The sequence below is a fragment of the Toxorhynchites rutilus genome, chromosome 2 (assembly GCF_029784135.1).
Source record: "Toxorhynchites rutilus septentrionalis strain SRP chromosome 2, ASM2978413v1, whole genome shotgun sequence".
Lineage (NCBI taxonomy): Eukaryota > Metazoa > Arthropoda > Insecta > Diptera > Culicidae > Toxorhynchites > Toxorhynchites rutilus.
This window is the reverse complement of record NC_073745.1, coordinates 217,542,542-217,569,489: the sequence shown is the minus strand read 5'-3', so window position 1 is coordinate 217,569,489 and position 26,948 is coordinate 217,542,542. Positions and strand designations below refer to the sequence as shown.

The 26,948-nt window shown below is 40.8% G+C and overlaps 1 protein-coding gene across 6 annotated transcripts; it reads left to right on the top strand.

Annotated features, from left to right (window-relative positions):
* The first annotated feature begins 4 nt into the window (after positions 1-4).
* LOC129768577 (tyrosine-protein kinase transmembrane receptor Ror) lies at positions 5-26,183 on the top strand. Of its 6 annotated transcripts, XM_055770323.1 has the most exons (8): positions 5-231; positions 891-1,338; positions 19,517-20,611; positions 20,674-20,878; positions 20,937-21,649; positions 24,279-24,604; positions 24,665-25,598; positions 25,662-26,183. In XM_055770323.1, the coding sequence occupies exons 2-7, from the start codon at positions 1,238-1,240 to the stop codon at positions 25,585-25,587; spliced, it is 3,363 nt and encodes a 1,120-aa protein (XP_055626298.1). In that variant the 5' UTR covers positions 5-231; positions 891-1,237; the 3' UTR covers positions 25,588-25,598; positions 25,662-26,183. The 6 variants fall into 6 exon arrangements, with proteins under 6 accessions (XP_055626298.1, XP_055626293.1, XP_055626296.1 ...); XM_055770318.1 differs by having other exon boundaries at positions 24,665-26,183; XM_055770321.1 differs by having other exon boundaries at positions 5-281; positions 24,665-26,183.
* The last annotated feature ends 765 nt before the right edge of the window (positions 26,184-26,948 follow it).

Genomic DNA, 26,948 nt, shown 5'->3' with positions numbered 1-26,948 from the left:
CATTCATTTTCCGTCCCGATGAGTCGATTGTCAATTCTCGTCGTGTACACTGGTCCTTTAAGCCGTCGGGCCGATAAACAAAAGCACCCATTGAAATAGTGTTTTCGGCAGTGAAAAAAAAACACATTTCGTTGTGAAAATGGTTCCCTTGAGATATATACCGTGTACTTTAAGTGCTAGTTGGTGTGAAAAGTGTTAAATCCCTGCAGAAGCGGGGGTTTTCAGCTCGCTGTAAATTTTACAATTTTCATTCCTAGGAAAAAGAGGAACGACCCGCTGCGGTAGTGTTGGTTGGCTTGTAGCGTGTAAACATACGAGCCGCACCGTTTCGTGCGAGAGAGTGTATGTGTGTGTGTGAGTGAGTGTACATGCGACATGCTGTCGACACTGGTGCTGGCGGGCGGGGGCGGCAGCACGCTAAAACAATGGCTAAAGTCCCCTTATCCCTTCCGCTATACAGATTGACCGCGCGCGGTCCTTATGCATCGATGGGGAACATCCTTTATGGGGATTTCATAGTAAAAGTTGCCGTTCATTCTCAGCAATACATTTGTTTTAGCTTTTGTTTACGTTTTCTAGTGTCCTTTGGAATTTATTCAAATTTGGTTGTAATACAGCTACAGAAGCTAGAGTCTATTTCACAACAACTTTTTTAGTTTTCATTGAAAACTTGGGTTGTATTTAACATTCTCTATGTACAATAGCAACAGCTTTTAATCGATCGCATAATTCGTGAGAGCTCCGATTTCAGTTCCCATTCGGGTCACTAAACCTAACTGAAAAAAAGGCATGTCAACAAATCAATGCGATGCATAAGGGCTAAGCGCGGAATGTACACAACCTTCGGCTGAGATACTCATGTTTCTCGTTTCTCGCGTGGATTTGTTTAGGATCGACAACGCGGCGACGGTCGGAACGACGGCATCTGCCACCACACCATCCATCGGAAGGAGGAAGGAGTAGTGTGAGGGAAAATGCGCGCGTTTGTGTAGTTGTTTGTGGTAATAAAAATTAGAAGCGCACAGTTTGAAGAAAAAAAGCACACCAGAAACGAGAGCAGCTCCGGGAAGAAAGTTCTTGTTTTATGGCAGCAAAAGAGTAATAAAAACAACACAACAATTCTCGGCGTGAACGAATCGTACGCCGGGTGCGTGCGTGAGCAAGGGAGAAGTGGCGGCAGCTTCTGTGGAAAAGAGAAACAGAAAAGTTCTGGCTGCAGTTGCTCCATGCTAGAATTATGCTAACAATTATTTATATTGTGTCAGCAGTGTTTTGTTTACATCGCCAAGTGACGTACGGAGAGCCAACAAATGTGCTGGAGGATGTGACGAACAATGGGTAAATAAATTTTAATGTTTCCCTAGAAAAAGTTTTCGTGCATTTCATTTCCGGGGCAAGCGTGAGCGTGTGACTATCGACGAGAAAGTTGTGCAATAAATGCAATTGCATAATCGAACCGTCCCAATTATTGGAATTTACATGCCCCACGAAAATAAATTCGATATGTTCTTTTTTCCCTCAGTATTAAAACAATAAGGCAGTGTTATAATGTCTGGGGGAGAACCCCATGATGTAAAAATAATACACACAGAGGAAGTGTAAGTGAATGAATTGATTGTTGTTTATAAAAGTTAATCAAGAGCAGATGTTCAGACTTTGGTACATATGCGTTAGATTATGCAAACTAAGGGGAGAGCAGTTGCGGTAGACTTTTTATCTGTAAACTTCGTAATGAGACAAAGTTTACAGATATTCGGAGAGCATGGAGTCTTCGTGAACGTGTGCTGGCTTTAATTTTATCTAAACGAATAATAACGTATTAGCGAATAGTGTGAGAGCTGCATGAAAAGTACGTGATCCAGATCAGATTATGGGTATTACGAAGATTATTCAGAATCTTTAAGGGAGTAAACGAGGATCCCTTCCTGGACACCAACTCGATCCAACTGAAAAGATACACACTTCTTATATTACGCTACGATTCTAATACTTCAATTCGAAGATTGGGGAAATTTCCTACTCTACACTGTCCTCAAATTATCAATTTGGTAAAACTAAATCTAGGGACTGTCCACATATCACGTGGACAACTTTAGGGGGGTAGGGTTTACGAAAATATCCACGCTTGTCCACGAACGAACGTGATGAAATAAAGAGGTTTTAAACTTTTCAGTTCATTCACCTCTAGCTTGTCCACGGTGTGGAGGAAGGGGATATAGATAATGTCCACGTGAACACGTTAAATACATAACTAAAAACAAAATCAGATCTTTTTTTTTTTTTTTTATCCAAAATATATATTTTATTAAGGCTCATATGGCGTCAGCCTAACGGGGCCGGGAGTTCAATATTTTGACAATGTTTGCTTAGACTATGTTAGTAATATGTAACCGATTACTCGCGGTTGACTCGAGGTTAGTATTACAAGTGTTTTCGTAATTGTGATGTTGCTGTCTCCAATGCTCTGTACCTGTGCCCGACACGGGATACTTCCTATTGGGATGCAGCTGACCATTAATCAGCAACGCCCCCTAGTCTGTACCCCATATCTAGCGTGGTGCGTCTTCAAAAAAATCAGATCTATCTTTAATAATAAATGAAATTTGTTCTGCACTTCCAAGAAATTTATTGGTATTTCCCGGTCGAAAATTCATATTTGTTTCATATCGTAGAACATTTTTTCTTGAATGTGTTTTCTGAAAGTAACGCACATCAACCGAGGACGATAGATTTATTTTCAGAGCAATTCCAAATGAAATCGACAAATGACAAAACATGAGTATTTTTGATTTGAATGAAAGTTTGTATTCCGTTGAAGGTTGAAGGAAATATGAGTTTTCCACAGCAATTGAGATTTTTTTGACTCAAGCGTAACTTTTGAAAAGGGCGTATCGATTTTAGTAGGAGAAATCGTTGATAATTTATATATCAAAAACTATGAGTCGTACCGAAATAGTGTCTTAGAAAGAGTTATAGAGTATTGATGTCTAAACATGAAAAAAAATATACACTGAGAAAAAAAATTAGTACTCTTTTTTTTTATTTACATATTATAAATACATATTTTTTATTTTTTTTCAATTTTTTCATATGAAATAGAAGTCATGTAAAAAATTGAAAAAATGGGTCCAAGATGGTAAAACTATTTTTGACGAACTTTGTGGAACATCGAATTTTTATGGATTTTCGAAACTTCGAATTTTCGTATGTTAACAATAATTTTTTATGATTCCTGATGTGATTTAAAACAAAAAAGCTCATTATAAATCTCCTTCTAAATGCAGCCATTCTCGAGATATTTTGAAACATATTTCTAATTTATTGTCTCTTTTATAGTAAATAGTTCCTTTTAATATGTTTGTCGTGTTATACCGTCATGTTCATGAAATTTTATGAATTTGCTTATAATTTCCAACAACTTTTCCAAATACATCATCATGGTAAAGATATATATGTTTAGGAGTTACGTTGAAAATTATTTGAACACATGTGGGTTAATATAAAACGTAGCGTAATTATTTTTTTTTTTTTATCTTAATACAAACTTTTAACATGTTATACATGTTGCGCCAACAGAACACAACATTTATAAAAGGAAAAAATATAATTCTCTACAGTTTGGTCAAATAATTCCTATATTTATCGGAGTTTAAGAGATACTAATAATAATACTAGAATTTTTAGCATTTATTTTTTACTAGCTGACCCGGCAAACTTCGTCCCGCCCAAAATTTGTTTTTTTGTTATCAATACCTTCAAACATTCACGTTTTTTACTAATCGCAAGTTCATGGGTCAAATCGCAGAACTGTTCATTGATTGATCTTTTAATCGACCCTGTCGAATTTACCTTTTACTATAAAATTCCTAGTACTTGCAGATTATTTTCTGACACAATTCTCGTTCAAGATTTTTCAACCACTTGCAAATAACATGTTCCTCCGTTACATGGAATAGATGTTTGATACAGAAAATATGATAGAATAAAGACAGCCCTAAATCAGACAATTCCTTCCTCGAGTTTTGCTCTTATCAACATATTCGGTGATCCATTTTTATTGGTATAGATAGAAGAAGATGTCAAATTTGGCTCCATTTTCTTGATTAATTAAAAAATTCATCAAGTTAGGCAGAAATTTGTGTTTCATTTGTATGGCAGCCTTCCCTTAGAGAGGGGGAGGAGGGTCTAACCACCATAGAAACATTTATTGCACCCTAAAACCTCCATATGCCTAATTTGGTTTCATTTGCTTGATTAATTCTCGAGCAGTGCAGAAATTTGTGTTTCATTTGTATGGCAGCCTCTCATCTGAGAGGGGGGAGGGGTCTCAAACTGTCACGAAAACCTTCCCCAGCCCCAAAAACCCCTACATACCAATTTTCATGTCGATGGGTTCAGCAAAAATACGATACAAATTCTTCCACCGGTTCTACAAGAGTTTCTATGTCGCATCGATCAGTAGAAATCCATTGTGCATAAATGATTTCAATTAAATTGCGTTCCTGAAGCTCATCTAGAAACCAGTTTCCATACTCGTCCATTGTTGGGCATTCTTTACATTCACGAAGGTAACAGTATTTTGATCTATTTGATATGTTACATAGTATTTTTTCCATATATTCTTTGCATTCAATGTTAGAGGAATACTTTTTGAGACTATGAAGCATTTACATTTTCATGGAATGTACAAACACAAACGTTATGATTTCCTGAACTACTCAGCAATTTGCAATGCTTCGGACGCATTGATTCAAAAGAGCTAAATCCAATTTTGCAATTTGGATTAAGTTTCTTAAATCTGTTGAAAGTTTCCTGTAATTATGTTATTAATAACCTTTTTTGGATGTGTTGACGCTTCCCATCTTTGGCTACAGAAACATAGTCTCTTTCTCCAGGTAATGATCGACCGATATCGTCGTCATTTTAAAATTCCGAAACATGATTTTTAACATCTTCACTTAAACTTGGTCCACATTTGCTATGTGGTGTCGACAATACACCTTTTTCATTTGCCAGTTTTTTGGCTTGAATTGCCATATATTTATTAACGCCAAATTCTTCTTCCATTTTTTGCACGGACCAAGACTTAGGCAAAACTGTTAAAATTCTAACTTTTTCTGATCTTGTTGTCTCTGTGTGGTCAAATTTCTCTTTGAGCTGATTGATAATCTCATCAAACTATTTTGCCTTTTGTTTAAAGTTCGACTCTTCGTCTTGTTCATGTGAAAAGGAAAATAGATTTCTTTTAGTACCTTTAGAAATTTCTTTGAATTTTTTTTTACTGATCTGCTCCTCAATATTACACTGCTTTGGTTTGGAAGAGTATACAGATAAACGGCATGTTCCGCAAATTTTTAAAGATGTATCTAAAAGGATATTGCATCCCATTGACTTAAGTTTTTCAATCATTGACACGGTTAAGAAACGTTTTTCAGATGAACATTTCTTACCGTTTTTCGGAAACGGTCTACAACACGAAAAAAAAATTTTGCAGTCCATTGTGGTATACTGTTATTCAATCTATAAGGAAGATTGTTCAACTGATGAACGATGTTTGAATATGAGTAATTTTATATACCTTATAGAGGTACCTTAAAGGTACCTGACTTTATATACCTGTACAGAGATAGCTTGAAGATGCCTGACTTTATATACCTAAACAGAAGTAGCTTAGAGATACCTGACTTCAGGTATAATCTAGGCATAACGTAAACAAGTTAATTATATTTGTACCCATAACGTCCGGTTGAATCAACAAGGTGTATTTGTTGTTGGGATTTCAATTCTACTGTTCGTGTTTTTATTGTGTAACACGAATAATATGTTAAAAGTTTGTATTAAGATAAAAAAAACATTTTTTAATATCGCTACGTTTTATATTAAGCCACACGTGTTCAAATGATTTTCAACGTAACTCCTAAACATATATTTTTACCATGATGATGTATTTGGAAAAGCAAATTCATAAAATTGCATAAACATGACGGTATAACACGACAAACATATTAAAAGGGAATATTTACTATAAAAAAGACAATAAATTAGAAATATGTTTCAAAATATCTCGAGAATGGCTACAATTAAATTTTTTTTTTGTAGATAAAAAAAGTTTTTTTCTCAGTGTATATTTTTTTCATGGTTAGACATCAATACTCTATAACTCTTTCTAAGACACTATTTCGGTACGACTCATAGTTTTTGAGATATAAATTATCAACGATTTCTCCTACTCAAATCGATACGCCCTTTTCAAAAGTTTCGCTTGAGACAAAAAATTACCAATTGCTGTGGAAAACTCATATTTCCTCCAACCCAAACGGAATACAAACTTTCATTCGAATCAAAAATATATGTTTTTGAAATCTGCATTTTTCGGACGATTTCATTTGGAATTGCACTTCATTAATTTAGGAGGACAATGCCGAGATGAAAGGATGAAGACACCTTCAACGCATGTTAGTATGTTGTAATATTCAAAATACACGACATTGTATTTCTAGATGGGTGTTGAAATTAATTCAATGGGTTTCCGGAATTATAATTCTCTAATACGGAAGTTAATAATAAGAATAACACTGATCCGTAATTTATTTCGTTAATAAGAGAGAGAATATAATTTTCCACCAAGCGCTTGTGAGTCCTCTTCAAGCATCGTCCATGCTCCGTGCCCATAGGGAACAATCGGTCGAACCCGAGTCCAATCAGCCCTGCTTCGTGTTTCAGTCGGGTATACCAGTCCGCTACCGTCGCATGTATTCTTCCGATAACGTCCACGTCGACGGCGAAGCAGATAAACTGACTAGACTTGTTGAAAATCGTGCCACACATGTTGAAGCCCGCTCTCCGCATAACACCTTCCAGCGCCACGTTGAAGAGGAGACAGGAGAGTCCATCGCCAGCTCACTTGAGATTCCCACACTGCACCGTGCACCGTTCATCGTTGCCTGAATCAGTCTTGTTAGCTTTCGGGGAAAGCCGTGTTCGTCCATGATCTTCCATAGCTGTCGTCGGTCGATTGTATCATATGCGGCCTTGAAGTCAACGAAGATGTGGTGCGTAGTGACCTGATACTCGCGGTACTTTTGGAGGATCTGCCGCAATGTAAAAATCTGGTCCGTCGTCGAGCAACCGGGCATGAATCCGGCCTGATAACTTCCCACGAATATACTTACTATTGGCGATAGACGGTGGAAGAGGATCTGAGACAGAATTTAGTAGGCACCATTCAGGATTGTGATGGCACGATAGTTACCACAATCCAGCTTGTCACCTTTTTAATATATGAGGACTCTACAAGTTTTCCCGGACCTCCCTTGAAGAGCTCCGCTACGAGGCCATCCTTACCAGATGCTTTGTGACTCTTAAGCCGATTGATGGCCTCCTTAACTCCATCCATCGTCGGGGGTGGTACGTGGCACGGTGTTCACTACACCGGTGTAGTCCTCCTCAACACCGTCTTGGTCTCCTGTCTGCGCGCTGTTCAGGTGTTCATCGTAGTGCTGCCTCCACCTTTCGATCACCTCGCGTTCGTTCGTCAAGATACCTCCTTCCTTGTTCCTGCACATTTCGGCACGCGGCACAAAGCCTTTGTGAGAGGCGTTCAGTTCCTTGAAGAACTTCCGCGATTGTCGAGAACGATAAAGCAGCTCCATATCATCACACTCTTTCTCTTGCAGGTGGCACTTTTTTCCACGAAAGAGATGTGTTTGCTGCCTTCGCTTCAGTCTGTATCGTTCCACGTTTTGTCGTGTGGCTCGTTGCAGCATGGCTGCGCGTGCTGCATCCTTTTCGTTCAGTAGCGCTCGGCACCATTCGTTCCGTTGTTCTCGTTGTTCATACCCGATGCCGGTCTCTACTGTGCTGCTAATTGCTGCTTTGAAGGTGTTCCAGCATTCGTTGAGGGCAGCGATCGTATTCACGCTCTAGCTGCGCGTAGAAATCTTCCTTGTCGTCATCGGTGCTAGCTAGATGAGGGCTATGGACATTGATAATGCTGATATTGAAGAAGTGGTCTCGCATCCTCAATTTGCACATTCTTTCTTTGATCGGCCACCAGCCTATCAGCCGTTTTTGCATCTCCCCCATCACGATGAAAGCTGTACCCAGCTCGTGTGTGTTGCCGCAGCGGGCTCTAAATATTTCCGAAAGAATTCCGGTATTCGCAAGGAAGTTGAGAGACTTGCAGTTCCATGTTCCGAGTTTCCAATCTCTAGTCCGTGCTCTTTGCGTGGGTCTAGTCCGATTGTCCTGTCTCAAATTTCTTTGTGAATTTTCCTGTGCGTTTCATTTTTACGGATGACTTGCAGGGCCCGCACCAACCCCCTGTCTCGCCGGAGGACCGGCGTGCACTGCTCTTTTTAGAGTCCCCGCTGGCACGAAGACAGTGATCAGTCGACGCTGACATGGGGATCAGACGCTGTTTTGAGCCGCACCTCCATGGTGAACAGACGCTCGGATAGGCCCCCTTCCCTGTCAGCATACAACCAAGATCCCACCGGGGTTGGTTACCCGATCTTCACTATGATTACTCGTACCCCAGCCAGCACCACGGAGAGGTAGGGATAGAAATTACTGGACAGGAAGCTAAGGACCACGAATGGGGTCTATTTTATGCCTGCAGGTACCCGAAGTACCGATGGTACGCTTAGTCCAGTCATTTACCAACCTACACCCAAAGTTAATTTTTAGCACAAGTTATGGCATCCCGATTCATTACATTAAATGAGCTGAAAAATAACAGTAAATGTTCTACTCCCCAATAAATGTATATCATTTGTATAATATATATGCTAGAGCCAATATGAGCGAGCGAAACAGGAGAAACATTTAAATGAAAGCATATGAATGCTTTTCGTATAGTTTGCCAACTACACGGCTCAGACAGAGGCATAATGTGGACGCGCATCTAGATTCCATCTATCTTCAGATAACAATCGCCAAATATCTATATTTTGGCTTCAGCGGCTCCTTTCTGTGTAAGAGCCATATCGTGTATTTCTGCGAGCAGTTTGAATAAATTACCTAGACTGTAGAGCTTTGCATCTTTGCTACACCCAAACTAGCGTTGACTGAAAACATTTCATCTTTGGCAGAAATGATGCCATTTCGTTTGTTGGAGGGTCAAATGCGCAAATAATGAGCTGCTTAAAAAGCTTAAAAAAGCTTAAAAGCTTAAAAAGCTTTTGGCTTAGAAATGGTTTGTATGTTTGCGAGCAGACATCTCTTTCTGTTTTCTTTTCTCGTTTCATTTGGGATTGTGCCAAAAAAAGTTCATACGACGTCAATGGGGATCGAACCTAGGCCGGCTGGAATGCAAAGATATTTCACACGACCACGCTATCCATATAGCTGCCAGTGCTGTTATAAGAAAGCGTGATAATATTACACCTCATCATAACATGAAGTTTGAAATTGTTCTCTAAGAGGATAAAGAAGAACATGAACGAGAATATATCTTCCTCTATTTGGAAAACTATACGAAAAGCTATCATATGCCTTCATATATGTGTCTCCTGTTTCGCTCGCTCATATTGGCTCTAGTATATATATATATATATATATTGGGTTTTCCATTTCGGGCTTCCGAAAGTATACAGCCCTGTGCTGACAACCGTTTGACATAGCTGTCAACCAAAGCGTCATATCGTTAGTTGAATCTCTGCCATTTTACAATATGGATCGTTTTAGCATCGCACAACGTGTTAATTTTATTATACTATAAAAATGATGAAAAACCGGCAAATGTTTTTCGAGCATTACGGACGGATTTTGGTCGTCATGGACGGCCTACAGAGCACACAATCGCTAATGTAGTGTGTAAATTCGAACAAACTGGATCCGTAGCGGATATTGTGAAATCTGTGCATCATCGTAATGTGCGTTCGGCCGAAAATATTGCTGCTGTTGCTGCCAGTGTGGAGGATGACCCGAATGTGTCGATTCCACGGCGTGCTCAGCAATTGGGCTTGTCAAACACATCATTGTGGCGAATTTTGCATTTGGACTTGCACCTACATCCATATAAAGTCCAACTGGTACAAAAATTAGAGCGTGGTGACCATGGAATGCGTCGGGCATACGTCGATTGGGTAAACGAACAACAGCAGCAAAATGCTGAATTTTCGCATCAAATTTTCTTCAGCGATGAGGCACATTTCGAGCTCGGTGGCTATGTGAACACCCAAAATTTCCGTATATGGGGCTCAGAAAATCCACACGTGATTGTTGAGAGGCCATTGAATCCGCCAAAAGTCACTGGTGCGCATTATGATCTGGTGGAGTCATCGGGCCGTATTTCTTTGAAAATGAGGACGGCGAGACGGTAACTGTGAATGGTGAGCGCTATGGCCGCATGTTAACCAATTTTTTTTGCCACAAATTGAAGATATGGATACGGTTGACATGTGGTTTCAGCAGGACGGCGCCACGTGTCACACAACTCGACCGAACATGGCCATATTGCGAACGAAATTTGAGGGACGCATAATTTCGCGTTTTGGTGATGCCAATTGGCCGTCCAGATCATGCGATTTGAACCCGCTAGACTTTTTTTGTGGGGATATGCGAAAGACCGTGTCTATGCCTATTCTCCGCAAACTCTTGAACATTTGAAAGACAACATTCGTGAAGTTATGACCGAGATACCGCCCCATAAGTGCCGAAAAGTCATCGAAAATTACCTGTTCCGGATCAAGGTGTGCGAGGAAGCCCTAGGTGGACATTTGAATGATGTTGTATTTCACACATAATGGCATAAACCAAACTTTAATTTGAAATAAAAGTTTCATCGAAATTCGAATTCTAAGTGTGTTTTATTTCAATTTACTTTCGGAATTTAAAGTTGGAAAACCCTGTATAATACAAATGATATACACTGAAGTCGCTTTTTACGCGGTTACGCCAAGATGATATAACACGTGTTGTAATGGGCAGTAAGCAGGCATCGCTTAAGAGGGTATTCTAGTGTAGAGGCACGAATTTCGGACGTTCTTTCGAACTCCAAAAAAAAAACAAGAATATTTTTACTATCTTTTATATCATTATTTGTTCATCTATCTTTTAACAATAAAATAAAAATTGAACGGAATAAATATTCATAATCAGAATAGTTAAAAGCTGATGAAGTGAGAGAATTCAAAAAAGTTGTGCCACGGCGTACACGATTCCAGCCCTTTTGGTTATCTGAATCAAAAAAAAATCGAACAGATTCTGAATCAGTAAAGATGCCGCTATCGCATGAACCTCGGACAAGTCCAAAATATGTTTTTTGACAAAATGGCGGCCATTCGTCTTCCTAAGCTCGAAGCCGCCGGACGGTTTTATATCGTTATCGTCCATCGTTGAAGTGATACCGTTATTTTCGTGGCTGGTGAAGTGAGTGTTGGACACTAACGGGATTCCCTGTGAATTCATTGAAGCAGACACAACAAGCGAGAGGAAGAAACGCTGCACGCGAGCGCTGAGTGTTGGTGTGTTATCGCCGTAGCACCGTCTTCGACATCATCACCGCGTGGTGCGATACACGGGTTCAGCTGTACCGAACGATCAACACGCAGCACCGTTATAAATAATCCGCACTGGTGTGCATAATAAGTATACTCAAATTAATAGGTTAAGGTTATTAGGTTAAGGAATTATAAAAAAAAATTGCAAAAATTATAAGAAAGTGTACATCTGCCATTTTAAATGGCAGAAGGGGAAGAAAGCGTTGACATGGATATCGAATCCACTGTCTCCCCCTCCCCAGCTACGGGTGCTGGGAAGTCGCTTAAACGCGTTCCCCCCTCAGAAGATGTCTCTTTACAGGAAGAGTTAACTCACCTCAACAAGCCCCCCTCAAGAAAATTTGCAAACCTTTCCTCTTCACCCCCTCATTCTCCCGCTCCCGTTTCCGCTCAACTCCCGAACTTGCCTCCCAGCCCTACTGATCCCGCTCCCGCTCAACAATCGACCTCGACCTCCCCCTCAGTTGCTTCCTCTCCTCGTGTCAAGGTCTATCCAGAAGATTCACCTGGAGCTGGCCCATGGGTTGTTTTTTTCCGGCCCAAACCGAACGGAAAATCCATCAATGTCATTCAGGTTTCGAAAGATCTGGCAAGATATTATTCCTCCGTGGTCGAAATCTCTAAGGTTAGACCGAACAAACTGCGTGTTGTCGTGAGTGATCGGAAACACGCAAATGCAGTTGTGATCGACGAGAGATTCTCCCTAGAGTATCGTGTCTACGTGCCTTCCCATGACGTAGAAATCTCGGGGGTGATAACTGAAACGGGTCTGACGTGTGAAATGATAAAGGAAGGAGTTGGTAAATTTAAAAGACTCCCGTTGGTGGGCGTTAAAATTTTGGACAGCCGCCAACTAGGGAAAGTATCCCAAGAAAAGGGAAAAACTAAATTCACGCCGTCAGACTCGTTTCGAGTAACTTTTGCTGGTTCCGCTCTCCCTGACTACGTCATGGTGGGCAAATTAAGACTGCCTGTGCGACTCTTCGTGCCAAAGCCCATGACTTGCCAAAAATGCAAGTCAGTTGGTCACACTTCAGATTATTGTGCCAACAAGGAGCGCTGTGCCACTTGCGGAGAGCAACATGAGGGGAAATCCTGCAGTGCGACTGAGCATAAATGTCCATATTGCGGGGGATCCCCACACGAGCTCTCAGTTTGTGAAACTTACAAGAGTCGCTGGGAGAAACAGAAGCGCTCTTTGAAGGAACGCTCGAAACGCACTTTTGCGGATATTTTAAAGGGCGCTTCTCCACTGGCCCAACAACAACAACCAATCATCACACAAAATGTCTTCGCCACGTTACCCGTTGACGAAATGGAAGCGGACACAGCTAACGGGGGCACACCGTTCATTTTCCAAGGGAATCCCCGGCGCAAAAATGTGACCACTCCCAAAGTTCAAGGACAAGCCCCTCCGGTTATACCTCCTGTTAGCATGCCTAAAAAATCGAGTGCAGCGGACAAGCAAAATCAGGTTCCTCCTGGCTTCCGTGGGAATAGTTCACCTTCGAACGACCCAGCACTCGAGGGGACATCAAAAACCCCAAATGTCCCTATTTTTCCGTCCAGCTCAACTCCCCAATCGGGATTTATAAAGTTGTCTGACCTTTTGGACCAAATCTTCAAGTGTTTTAATGTTTCCGACTCCATCAGAACCATTGTCATTTCAATGCTTCCAGTATTAAAGACAATTTTGCAACAATTGATGCAAACATGGCCCCTCCTTGCAATGATTATCTCTCTTGATGTCTAATTCAAATAGAGAGGTCGGAGATATCACTGTTTTACAGTGGAATTGTCGTAGTCTTATCCCTAAATTGGATACATTCAAATTTTTAATTCATAACTTCAATTGTGACGTTTTTGCTCTGTCCGAAACTTGGCTTTCTTCGCGAGATGATATCTCTTTCCACGATTTTAATATTATACGCTTGGACCGTGTTGACAGATACGGAGGGGTGCTATTGGGGATCAATAAGTGCCACTCATTTTTTAGAATTGACCTTCCACCTATTGGGGGGATCGAAGCTGTTGCTTGTCATGCAAACATCAGAGGCAAAGACCTTTGTATTGTCAGCTTGTATTGGCCTCCGAGAGCTGCGGTTAGCCGCAAGCAACTTGTTGACATGTGCTCACTCCTTCCTGAGCCACGATTGATCTTGGGAGACTTCAACTCTCACGGAACTGCCTGGGGGGAACAGTACGACGACAATCGTTCATCGATGATATATGACCTTTGTAACAGCTTCAATATGACCGTTTTGAATACTGGGGAAACAACACGTGTTCCTAAACCTCCTGCTAACCCAAGTGCTCTTGACCTCTCGCTTTGCTCGAATTCACTATCGTTAGATTGCAAGTGGAATGTAATCCAGGACCCCAACGGTAGTGATCACTTGCCAATCAAAATTTCCATCACCATTGGTTCGAATTCTTCTGAATCTATAAACATGGCATATGACCTCACAAGACACATTGACTGGAAAAAATATGCGGACGCGATTGCTCTAGCCATCAATTCCAGAGATGGTTTGCCTCCATTGGAGGAGTATAACTTCCTTTCTCGTTTGATATATGACAGCGCGGTTCGCGCTCAAACGAAACCCATCCCAGGCTCCACTTTTCGTCAAAGGCCTCCCAATCCATGGTGGGATAGCCAATGTTCCAAGCTTTATCAGGATAAATCGAACGCATTTAAAGCTTTTCGGAAACGTGGAACCATTGAGAATTTTCAAACGTATTTGGACCTTGAAAATCAATTTAAAAACTTGATCAAAGGGAAAAAACGTGCTTATTGGCGAAATTTCGTGGGAGGTTTGTCACGAGAAACGTCAATGAAAAAATTATGGAAAGTGGCTCGAAACATGAGAAATCGCTCTTCATCGAATGAAAGCGAAGAATATTCACATCGATGGATTTTTAATTTTGCACGGAAGGTTTGTCCCGATTCCGTTCCTGTGCAAAAAATTGTTCGAGATATACCACAAGATAGGTGCGATCTTGATTCCGAGTTTTCGATGGTAGAATTCTCTCTTGCTCTCCTTTCTTGTAACAATTCGGCTCCAGGAACGGATAGAATTAAGTTCAACTTGTTAAAAAACCTCCCTGATGTGGCGAAACATCGCTTGTTGAATTTATTCAATCGGTTTCTGGAGCATAATATTGTTCCAGATGATTGGAGACAAGTGCGAATTATAGCTATTCAAAAACCCGGAAAACCCGCATCCGACTTCAATTCGTACCGTCCAATAGCAATGCTGTCTTGTATACGGAAATTGTTGGAGAAAATGATCTTGTTTCGCCTTGATCGATGGGTTGAAACGAATGGCCTACTCTCAGATACACAATATGGGTTCCGCAGGGGCAAGGGGACGAATGATTGTCTTGCGTTGCTTTCTTCAGAAATTCAAATGGCTTACGCCGAAAAAAAACAAATGGCTTCAGTATTCTTGGACATAAAGGGGGCCTTTGATTCTGTTTCAATAGAGGTTTTGTCAGACAAATTACACTCTCGGGGTCTGCCGCCTCTGTTGAATAATATGTTATATAACTTGCTTTGTGAGAAACAGTTGAACTTTTCTCACGGGGATTCGACAGTAAATCGGGTCTCCTACATGGGCCTCCCCCAGGGCTCATGTTTAAGCCCCCTTTTGTACAACTTCTATGTAAGCGACATCGACAATTGTCTTACACAAAATTGCAGCCTAAGACAACTTGCAGATGACGGAGTGGTGTCTGTCGTAGGATCAAACGAATCCAACCTGCAAGGACCCTTACAAGATACTTTGAACAATTTTTCAACCTGGGCCATTGGGCTAGGGATCGAATTCTCCACGGAGAAAACAGAGATGGTGGTTTTTTCTAGGAAGCATAGACCAGCAAAACCAAAGCTTCAACTTTTGGGTAAACCGATCACTCATGCTATGTCATTCAAGTATCTTGGGGTCTGGTTCGACTCCAAATGTACTTGGGGGGCCCATATTAGGTATCTGAGTAAAAAATGCCAACAAAGAATAAACTTTCTCCGTACAATTACCGGCACCTGGTGGGGAGCCCATCCCGAAGATCTTATAATGTTGTATCGAACAACTATTCTCTCAGTGATGGAGTATGGCAGTTTCTGTTTTCAATCAGCTGCCAAAACACATCTCATTAAACTCGAGCGAATTCAGTATCTTTGTCTCCGTATTGCGTTGGGATGTATGCCCTCAACGCATACCATGAGTCTCGAGGTTTTGGCAGGCCTACTCCCACTAAAAGATCGCTTCAATTTATTATCGCTTCGGTTCCTCATCCGGTGTAAGGTTATGAACCCATTGGTGATCGGAAATTTTGAGCAGCTTATCGAGCTAAATTTTCATTCAGGATTCATGAGCTCATATCATGAATTCATCTCCATGCAGGTTGATCCTTCTTCGTATACTCCCAACCGTGTTTGTTTTCCTGACTACATCAATTCCTCTGTACATTTTGATCTGTTCATGAAGGAGAAAATCCATGGAATTCCAGATTATCATCGATCGGGGATCGTTCCTACGATCTTCAATGCAAAGTATGGGCGTGTCAATTGTGATAATATGTACTTTACTGATGGGTCCTCTATGAATGAGTCCACAGGATTTGGAGTGTTCAACGAAATTTTTAGCACCTCCCACAGTCTTCAGAATCCTTGCTCTGTGTATATTGCTGAATTGGCAGCAATACATTGGGCGCTGGACAGCGTCGCCTCACGACCTGTTGAACACTATTACATTGTAACGGATAGTCTTAGCTCTGTCGAAGCTATCCGTTCAGTGAGGCCGGAAAAGCACTCGCCGTACTTCCTTGAGAGAATACGAGAAATTTTGAGTGCTTTAACCAGACGCTGTTATGTCATTACCTTTGTCTGGGTCCCTTCACATTGCTCAATTCCGGGTAACGAGAGGGCTGACTCATTGGCAAAGGTAGGTGCAATTGAAGGCGATATTTATCAGCGTCAAATCGCCTTCAATGAATTTTATTCTTTAGTCCGTAAAAATACCGTCGTTAACTGGCAACGTAAGTGGAACGAAGATGAATTGGGTCGGTGGCTTCACTCGATTATCCCTAAGGTTAGCCTCAAACCATGGTTCAAAAGTCTGGACTTAAGTCGGGACTTTATTCGCACCTTCTCTCGACTCATGTCCAATCACTGTTCGTTAGACGCGCTACTCTTTCGTTTTAATCTTGCCGATGGCAATATCTGTGCTTGTGGCCAAGGTTACCACGACATCGAACACGTTGTTTGGTCGTGCGAGGAGTATCTTGTTGCCAGATCGAATTTAGAAAACTCTCTTCGGGCTAGAGGAAGGCAGCCCAATGTGCCGGTGAGAGATGTGTTGGCTCGGTTAGACCTTGATTACATGTCCCAAATATATGTCTTCCTAAAAGCTATCGATCTTCGTGTGTGATTGTCCTTATATCCTTATATTCTCCTTTTCCTTTTCCTTCGCGAGAAATCAAATCCCTTCTTACTAACAATAGAATAAGGTGAAATGTAAATACATGTTAGATATAAGATAGGCTTAAGAATTGAGTATGATGAATGTGAGTGCGAATGTGAGTGTGAACATTGTCAACATATCCTTATATCCCATCCTTTTCCTGAAACAAAATGTCACCCTTCTAAACTCGAGCAAGCCGCGAGTAATCGGTTCTCTACCTCATTAACATTAGAATTAATAAAAAATGTTTATGTATACTTGTAACTATACAGATAGGAGTTTGGCTCCTTTAAACTTATGTAACTGAGCCTGTAAAAACAAACGATTTAATAAAAAAAAAAAAAAAAAATGGCGGCCGTTCGAAGAAAAACTGCCGTTTTTAAAGTTTTTCCTCCTGTTTCCAGATTTTTCAAAAATAGTGAAATTTAAAAAATATTATTTCTTATTACTTCATGCCATAGAGAAACGCATACATGTTGTGTTCATAAAAATACGACATAAATCGGATCAGTAGAACTTAGAGATATCGTTTACGCCAGTTTGAAAAAGCTAGTTTCGAGAAAAACTCGTTTGAAGTCAATTGTTATGGCCGTACCAGGTTAGAAACTGCATCGCTAAAATGGCTAAAACTCGGTGAATAAGTGAGAGTTATGAGATTTTCGAAAAAGTTATTTCTAGGATATATTCTTGAATGCCTAAACATCAGAAATATGAAGAAAAAAAATTGATTGTTTTCAATATTCTTGACCAGAATACTCCCTTAATGCATCTCGAATATCGCGTTAATCTACCGAATCGTGATTTTGTCATGGCTGAAAAACATAAGCCTGAAAAACATCGTCTGTTATCGCAGAATGCAAATAAAGCTAGGGCACCTCGATCATGCTAAAGTAGTCTTATGCAGTGTTCCAATATACGTTGCAGTTTGTTCAGGAAGCCACTGTTCTTAAACGCATTTTCTCATGGGCTCGATTTTCAAAGTTTGTGCGAGTTGCCTGAATTCGAGATTATACGGTACCAAAGAATCATCAAGCCAGTAGCCATAATCAATGTGGATGGAGGACCAGACGAGAACCCTCGTTTTAAAAAGGTCATAGATATTTTCGATCTATCATTTTAATCAATTGAATCTTGATGCAATATCAGTTGCTACAAATTCTCCAGCACGCAGTGCATTCAACTGAGTTGAAAGTCGGATAGTCTCTCTTTCCTGATAGGTTAAATACTTCTTCGTGATCATAACGGATCTCACTTGGATGAAAAACTCTAAACAAGGGACCAGAAATTGGAAACAAAACATTTTTAGTATGCAGGGGAATCGTTAGCTGATTTGTGGAATAACCTAGCGATCGATGGATATCCCGTCAAAGCAGAATATATTAAGTCCGCAAACTGCCAAATCGACGAAGCGGAATAAGTACGATATTAAGCCGAGTGGTTTGCTTGTCACGTAAGGACATCCCAAGACCTTTTGCAAGTAGTGAAATGTAACGACAGGAACTGATAAATTGAACGAAGGAGTAGTTACTTTTGTGTAAATCAACATCAATTTATACCAGTACATGTTATTGGTTTGATGGTTTGAAAGCACCAATCCCAACAGATGTGAGCATTAATTTCCCGTCTCGGTTTATTCGAAATTCTATGAACTTGACGAAAGTTCTTCCGAAGTCACTACTTGCATATAAAGAACTTCCGTCAGAACATTTGATTCCAACTTGTGCAGATAGCTGATTTTCTTACGTTGATATTCATCCCTTAAAATAAAACCTAAACAGTTTTCAAACGACTTTGAATTTGTGTACAGATTAGCGTTATGTAACATAAGGGGGAGGGGGGTTCGTCTTGCGTTACTTTTTGTTACATAGGAGGAAGGAAGGGGTCCAAAAACCTCATTTTTAACGTTACGTAATTTGTGCACGACGCCCAACATCTAAAACATAAATCGGACAATTACAACTTACACACCTAACACATTACGTACAGTAGATTTACTACTACAATTGTCTGCGTAAATTGATGCACTGTGTTGGTTGCGATATTTTGTGAATCAATCCCGGCTTCGGGAGGATGACCGTTCACTTCATTCGACAGTTGACACGAAAGCCCAATGATGACTCTTTTCTTAACGGGAAGGTAAATCCTTCAGCTAACAAAGGTTTCGATGATAATAGCTCAAGTTTTAAACTATTTTCTTGAGAAAGACCATGTGGATGGAGAATTGGAAAAAAATGTTTTTTTTCTTATTAACCCTTAGAATACGGAGTCTATTTTATAACATCAAGAAAATTGAGCCAAATTTGGCAAGTGGAGGTAAGAAATGTTTCTATAGTGATTTGACATTCCTCCTCCCTCTCTAAAACGGGGCTGCCATACAATCGAAGCACAAATTTGTGCATAACGTGAGAAATTATTGAAGAAAAACTAATCTCGGGGGACCTAAAGTCCCTCACTCCGTACTCTAAGGGTTAAACACTTTTGGTTTATTCTCATAATTCAAACTTATTTTGTGTATTATAAAAATATTGATAGAAACATTTTCACTTCCAGCTTAACTCAGCCCTTGCCGGCGGCGGAGAAGTTCATCCGCCAGAAGAAAACCGAGAAGCTATCGTTTCGCGATGACGAGGAAAAAATCCAACTGGGTGTGTGCCAGGTTTACACCGGCACAACCTGCGAGGAATATCTCCGCAATCAGACCGTATTCATCACGCCAGACATCACGATGGACATCTTGGAGGAACGACTCAAGGCCGCCTACGGAGTTATCAAAGACTCCAAGGATATGAATGCCAACTGTAGGGTTTATGCGTTACCGAGCTTGTGCTACAGTATTTTACCAATATGCCAAACGCCGGAGAAAACCAATCATCAGTACTTTGCGAACAAAGCAGCGGCAGAGAAAGCCCGACGCGGTAACGGATCCGGACGGACGATGTACAAATCGCACGAGAAAAAGAACAATCGCAAGGCATCGTTGAAAACGGGCACAACGGCGACCGTGACGACCACAACGGAAAGATTGAAGGTGTACTTCAGTGGTGGTGTCACTCCTGACACCAACGGAAGTGATTTCAACGGGGAGATTGTTACGAGTAATTCGTTGGATGAGGGTACTAGGAGACGAAGGTCGAGTGGCAATTTCTATGAGAAAAAGCAAAACTTTCTTCAACAGAACACCTACGGAACAGACGGAGTGTATCACTCATCCTACACGGCCAATGTCAACAGCAAGAAAAATTACCCTCCCACGAGAAACACCGAAAATTTGAAAAGAATCTGCCGTAACGATTGCGAACTGTTGGAGAACGAACTGTGCCAGAACGAGTACGCGATTGCCAAACGCCATCCGACGATTGGACAGAAGTTGCCGCTTGAAGAGTGCGATGATCTTCCTCTTCAGAACTCCGTCGATGACACCATTTTGAATGGTATCGGTGGCATTGGCAGTTCCGGTGATGTGGAGTGCATGCGATTGGGGATCAAGGTGGATATCACCCCGGAGGATGACTGCTATTGGGAGAATGGCGTGAGCTACAGAGGTATCCTAGACACATCCGTGTCCGGCAAACGCTGCATGCGATGGTCCAGATTGATGAGGGAAATTTCCAATTACCCTGAGCTTGCTGGTCACAACTACTGCCGGTATGAACAGGAAACAATGTTTATTTCAGGACAATCATTTATCTTCTCCCTTTATTTCACAGAAATCCGGGAGGAGAGCTTCAATCACCTTGGTGCTACACAGATCTCAAAAAGACGATGGAATTCTGTGACATTGCAAAATGCTCCGAGCGTATGTGGCTCTACGTAATAGTTTGTTTCGTTACTTTCGCTGGGTCGATAGTAATCGCCATCACAGTCGTTTGTTGTCGAAAGTACAGAAAACATGGTGTGTCAAACATTCAAAATGTAAGCTATGTCATTCATGTTGATAGATATAGCATTGATATTGATCTTATTTTTCCAGATCAACCTGCCCAACGCGGATAAGAACATTTACGGAAACTCGCGTCACAACTCGCCAATAGAGATGACTTCGCTGATAGCGAACCAGAATTCGACGGGAGCCATCAGCAGAAACACGGAGAATGGTGGTATCCAAGGTTTAACCAGTGGCCAACCGGGAAATCAGCGTCAAACGTCGCAATCCCGCAACAATGGAATCGCACGGGTTCCACAGTACAACTTGCAGGATGTTCGTTTCGTTGAGGAACTGGGAGAGGGCGCCTTCGGGAAAGTCTACAAAGGTGAACTGACTCAGAAAGATGGCGAGAAGATTTTCGTTGCGGTTAAGGCGCTCAAAGAGAATGCCAGCGCTAAAACGCAGGCCGATTTCAAGCGGGAAATCGAGCTGATCTCCGATCTCAAACATGATAACATTGTGTGCATTTTGGGAGTGGTGCTGAAGGAGGAGCCTCTGTGCATGCTGTTCGAATACATGGCACAAGGAGATTTACACGAGTTTCTTATCGCGAATTCTCCCAACGAAAGCAAGCAGTTGACGCAGCTGCAATTCCTGCTGATTGCACAACAGATTTGCGATGGAATGGAATATCTGGCCAGTCATCACTATGTACATCGGGACTTGGCTGCAAGAAACTGTTTGGTGGGCGATAATCTGACCGTGAAAATATCCGATTTCGGACTGTCACGGGATATTTACAGTTCTGATTACTATCGGTGAGTTGTACAGTTATTTTATGAGTTTGTAGAACCCACTTCGGAACAGACTTGAATATTTGACGTAGGTCTACGTCTTACATTAATGGTGCCAAATCAGAAAACAGGTCACGTTTATATGAAATAAAGTTTTCGTTAATAACTATATTTGCTGCGAACGGATTTTAACGAAATGCATGCCAACCGAATCGGAAATTTTCTAAGATTTGGTTGATATGCTATACATTACAATCCCATAGCTTGTATATGGTTGAAATTGCTGAAAATTGGAAGCATTCCCCATACATTTATTATGTCCATTTGTGTGTTTTCCCGAGCTGTCAATAATGGGAAACTTATGCAGCCGCTAGAATAGAAACAACGAAGAGGAATAGCGAAAAGATAATCACCCCTATTCTGCATTTCGATCGAGTCGAAATATTTCGAACGACTTGATAAAATTCCATTCTGTATTTCGTTCGAGTTGTTTTTGCATTTCGTTCGATCTGTTTCTCTTCAAACATTGAATGGGCAAAACGTTCGAAATAGGGAATGCGAAATTAAAACTCGAACGAAATAACGGTTTCGAACGAAATGTAAATCCGTCGGAATACAGAATAGGGCTGAATATCTGCGAAGTAAACTCCACCCTTGCATAGTAGGTAAACTGTCACTAGTGCTTGCATCTCCTCTGAGGAAAATTCTCAGAATCCTTCTGTGCCGGAAGATGCATCTCGTTAAATACTCAATGCAATGCGTGCATTTATATAAAGAAACGAATTGCGACATTTGACCAATTAGTTTATTGTTCTCGCAAAGGCAAGAAAGAATCGTTGCTTCTCGGAGGCAAACCTTTTTCGGATGATAGAGGACCCAAACGCTTCGAATGTATGTCTTTACAGTGATACTTTATTGATACTTCGTTTGATACTAGTTAGATACTAGTTTGATACTGTTTATTTACATAGTTTGCTGTTCCTTACTTCCCAGGGTGAAAGAAGTCACAATTTCATTCAATAATTTATTGCCACCCGGGAAGCAATGGGCGATCAAATTCGGTATTCCTTTCGAAGCGGGAATATGCGTCTCTTTATGTGTTAAGTTTCTTCCAGTCGCTGATTGGGTTGAACCGCGACGAAATCTAATTGGTGATCCTAGCACAACTGACCTACACTGCGTTCCACAACTATAGAACAACTATTTTTTTCTGAGTTTCCAGAGATATGTAAGAAGTCGTTTGAATTGAAGTATATAATGTAGGATATAACAACTATCTTCATTTGTAAGACTGGCCATTTGAACTTATTTGAACTTATACAATCAACAGTCAGAAGTGCAACGAAGTGCTTCAAAATCATTTACTTCTGTTTTTGCATCAAAATTCAATGTGATGATTGGGTAATTTGGTATCCATTCATAAAATCCGGAAGGCTTGTTTACCAGATCAAAACTCTATCAAGAACTTATGAGGAGTGATCGAACGAATAGTAGATGCAGCTTATAAGCAATATGAGTGTTTTGAAGAGCTCAAACGGTCAGTATTCTCTATGTAAAACGAGATACACACTACAACGTGGCGTAGCTTAGTCGAAACCACTCCGAATGGGTTATTTGAACTGATTGTGAACTAAAGATGACCTTCGAATTAGAAACTTATTGTAGTTCATGTGAAATCGACGTTAACGGGAAAATCGGAATGCTTCCAGTTTTCATTTATTCAAGCTGTTTATGAATCAGGGAATTGTAATGTATAGCATATCAGACAAATCTTAGAAAATTTCCGATTCGATTGGTATGCAAATCATCAGAATCCGCTCGTTGTGAGAAGAGTTATTAACGTTAACTTTATTTCGTATAACGTGACCTGTTTTCTGATTCGGCACCCTTCCTGAAAGACGTAGTTCTACGTCAAAAATCTGTAGGAATACAGAGTATTATGTAGATATGGTAATCCTGTTCAAGATGCGTCTATCGGTGCTTGCTTACTGGCTGCTGTTAAACCCATTAAAATACTTGCTTTATCATCTTGGTTCAGGAAACACACCTCATTCAGTTTCAAAATTGAAGCTAGCTGCTCAAACATATAGGGGCCCATGAATTAATTAAGGAATAAAAGTGGAATTTTGTAACGATAAAACCCTATGTCACATTAAGTAACGCAACCTCGTCACCCCTCCACCCCTTTGCGTTACTTAATTTGTGCGCGACGTCTTAAGCACTCGTACGCTCAGCCCTCGAAACGGGGCTGTAGTTTGGAATTCTTGCGTTGATAATTGGTCTGTGCGGAGAAGATTCTTTAGGTTTGCGAAACGAAAACCTAAAGAACCCTTCCTGACCGTTGGTATTTCCACTTCCCATAGAAATATCGTAAAAGATCAGGGAAATTTGCGTGCGCGGCTTTTTGGATATTATCTTGACGCCAAGTTACGTGTACTCGAGAACTCTTTGATCTACAAACCTCATCCACATTCTTTTTCATCGAGCAATTTATGGACAAAGCGAAGCGCACAAATATGTGTTGTATTTTGAACACTGTTTAACATGTTAGCTGTAAAATTTTTAAGGCCATAGTTATAAGTTCAATCGCATAAAGAGAGTAGTCGGAAGGTTTCAACAAATAAATAACTAAATAAATGTGATTTCTTTACAGCGTACAATCTAAATCATTGCTACCCGTCCGTTGGATGCCGTCCGAATCCATTTTGTACGGTAAGTTCACAACCGAAAGCGATGTTTGGTCTTTTGGAGTGGTGTTGTGGGAAATATATAGCTACGGATTGCAACCGTATTATGGGTACAGTAATCAGGAAGTCATCAATATGGTCCGGGCCAGACAGCTATTGCCGTGCCCAGAGGCTTGTCCAAGCGCCGTTTACTCCTTGATGGTGGAGTGCTGGCATGAGCAAGCCGTACGTCGTCCAACGTTCCCGGAAATCGGACACCGACTAAAGATTTGGTACCAAGCACAAAAAAGAAGTACACTGCTAGATTATCTATCGCATGATCCTGTTTCTAATTGAATACCAATACTTACAGGTGAACAAAACGAACAAGGTTTTAACCGAAAAGGATCCGTCTTAAGTGTAAACAATCAACGAATATCCTCACAGGGAAACCTCAACGCAGTAATACCTTCATCCAGTCACCACTCCTTGAATAAAAATGCTCCAACCGATGCTCAACAACAATCCTCCCATCAACCTCGCAAGCATCATCATTCCCTAGAGCGGGAGAAAATCCTTCGAACGAGTCAACAACAATCTCTCCAGCAAACACCACATAATCATCATCACCATCATCACACTCGCTCCCATCATCAGCATCACAGCTCACTTGACCGTTCCAACAGTGGAAAGTCGGAGGAAAGCGAACAATTTGAAACCCAAAGTAACCGCAGTTTTTACCACAATACCGGCACCAGTCGTAGTAGTAAAAGTATACACTCTATGCAAGAAAATCCCCACCCTCAGTCACATCTGCAGCAGCAACACCATCCGACACCTCAGTCATACAAGAATTTCAGTTTACCCCGGAAAAGCATAGACAGCAACTTGGAATTTGGTGATGGGGACACAACGGCCGCCAGCAGTCCAGGTGCCGGTTTTTCTGGCGGTCGCGAGTCCAAGCGTCCTCCCAAAGATCCTCACCGCCATCATCATCACCACCATCACCACGGTTCGGGACGAAGTCGACGAATCGATAACTCAGTATCCTCCCTGACCAGTGAGGCTGATTTGAATCAGCCGAATCAAAACATACCAAAGAATAGCACCCAGTCCTTAGCGCAGCCGGCAATGAACCGGAAGCCGAGCAGCAGCGGAAGCATTTTTAGCGTAGCCAGTGAATCCAACAGTTCCTTTGCTAACTCCCACCTAGTGGCGACCTCTTCGGGAGATAGCGCGAACGGAGGGTCCACCGGACCGGCAGCAGCATTGATGCAGAGCTCGTATCACGAGTGATGCAGCAAAATGTGAGTTTTAGATTAATTTTTATTTATCAAATTACTACATTTATCATAGTGTATGTATGCTAGGGACGAGAAAACGACACACGAGCGAATAGATATTTAAGGAAGCGTAACAAAAGTGTGGGTATCAGGTGGTGTGGATTCCTTTCTCTAGGAATGGGACAAATGGTTCTCACTATCGTAAAGCTCTAGTTAGAAGATAGCGAGATGGGCTGATGATTTTTAATTCAATGTGTAACAGTGATCTCTTTGCTTAGAATTCCTGCTGCGGTATTATTGTCCCTGTGACAGCATTTAGAAGAAACAAATAGTTTGAAATAGGTTTCGAAAATTCATTTCGCACAAATTTAGTTCTTTAGTTCAGTATTCTAGGCTGATTGTACTACTTTATTATTTATACTTGCCAGAGATTAAATATCAAACCGATGGTCGGATCTTTTCCATTTATTTGTTTCATTTTTATTGTCATGTTCCAATTCCGACTGTATGAAGTCATCCATCTCAAACATATTCTCATCTTTTATGGATTAATCTAAATGAAAAAGGCATAGCTAAATGTCTGGTGAAATAAATTTAGGTATTACAGGATGACATGATGTACGTTGTCTCTAATCCGAAATCCCTTTGCCAATCACATACTAATGGGCACCTTACACGATCAACCGGATTGACAATAAGTGTCTTCAATATCGTGACAGCTAGGCTTTCAACATCTGATCTAACCTCAATCAATATTTTTCCACCTTACACGGTCAATATCGCCCTCAACCCGAGACAACGAAAATATCCGCGATGGCTAGTGGCGACATTTGAGTTTGGGATCCAAACTATTCTCTATCAGATTAGAAGGCTAAAAGGCAATTTTCAATTGGTAAAATTTGAATGAAAATATCTACTTGGTATTATTCAATTAGTTGAAGCGCGTAGTCCTAACCTTAACTTAACCTATTTCCCCTGAATTTTCAGATATTCCTACTAAAATGTATTATTATAATATAACGTAAATTTCAGACATGATTTTTGTATGAGATTTTCTCACCACTTGCAGGAAAAAAGTGTTTTGCATTCACATAGAATACTAATTTAATTCGTAAAAGTTAATTTTCATTCATAATTTACACTTTAGAATTCGGTTTTTCTTCCCAAAAATACATCATAATACTCGTTTCACAAATACAGACTGTTCCTTTCAGTTTCAGAGATGCCAGATTATTTTAGTTTGCGAAAATATATGCAGGTTATTTTATCTGCAAGCAAATGTTTTTATTCCATAAATGAGACTATGACAGTAGAACCCCGATTATCCGCGAGCGGGTGATCCGCCCTGCGGATTATTCGTGACTGCGAGTTCCA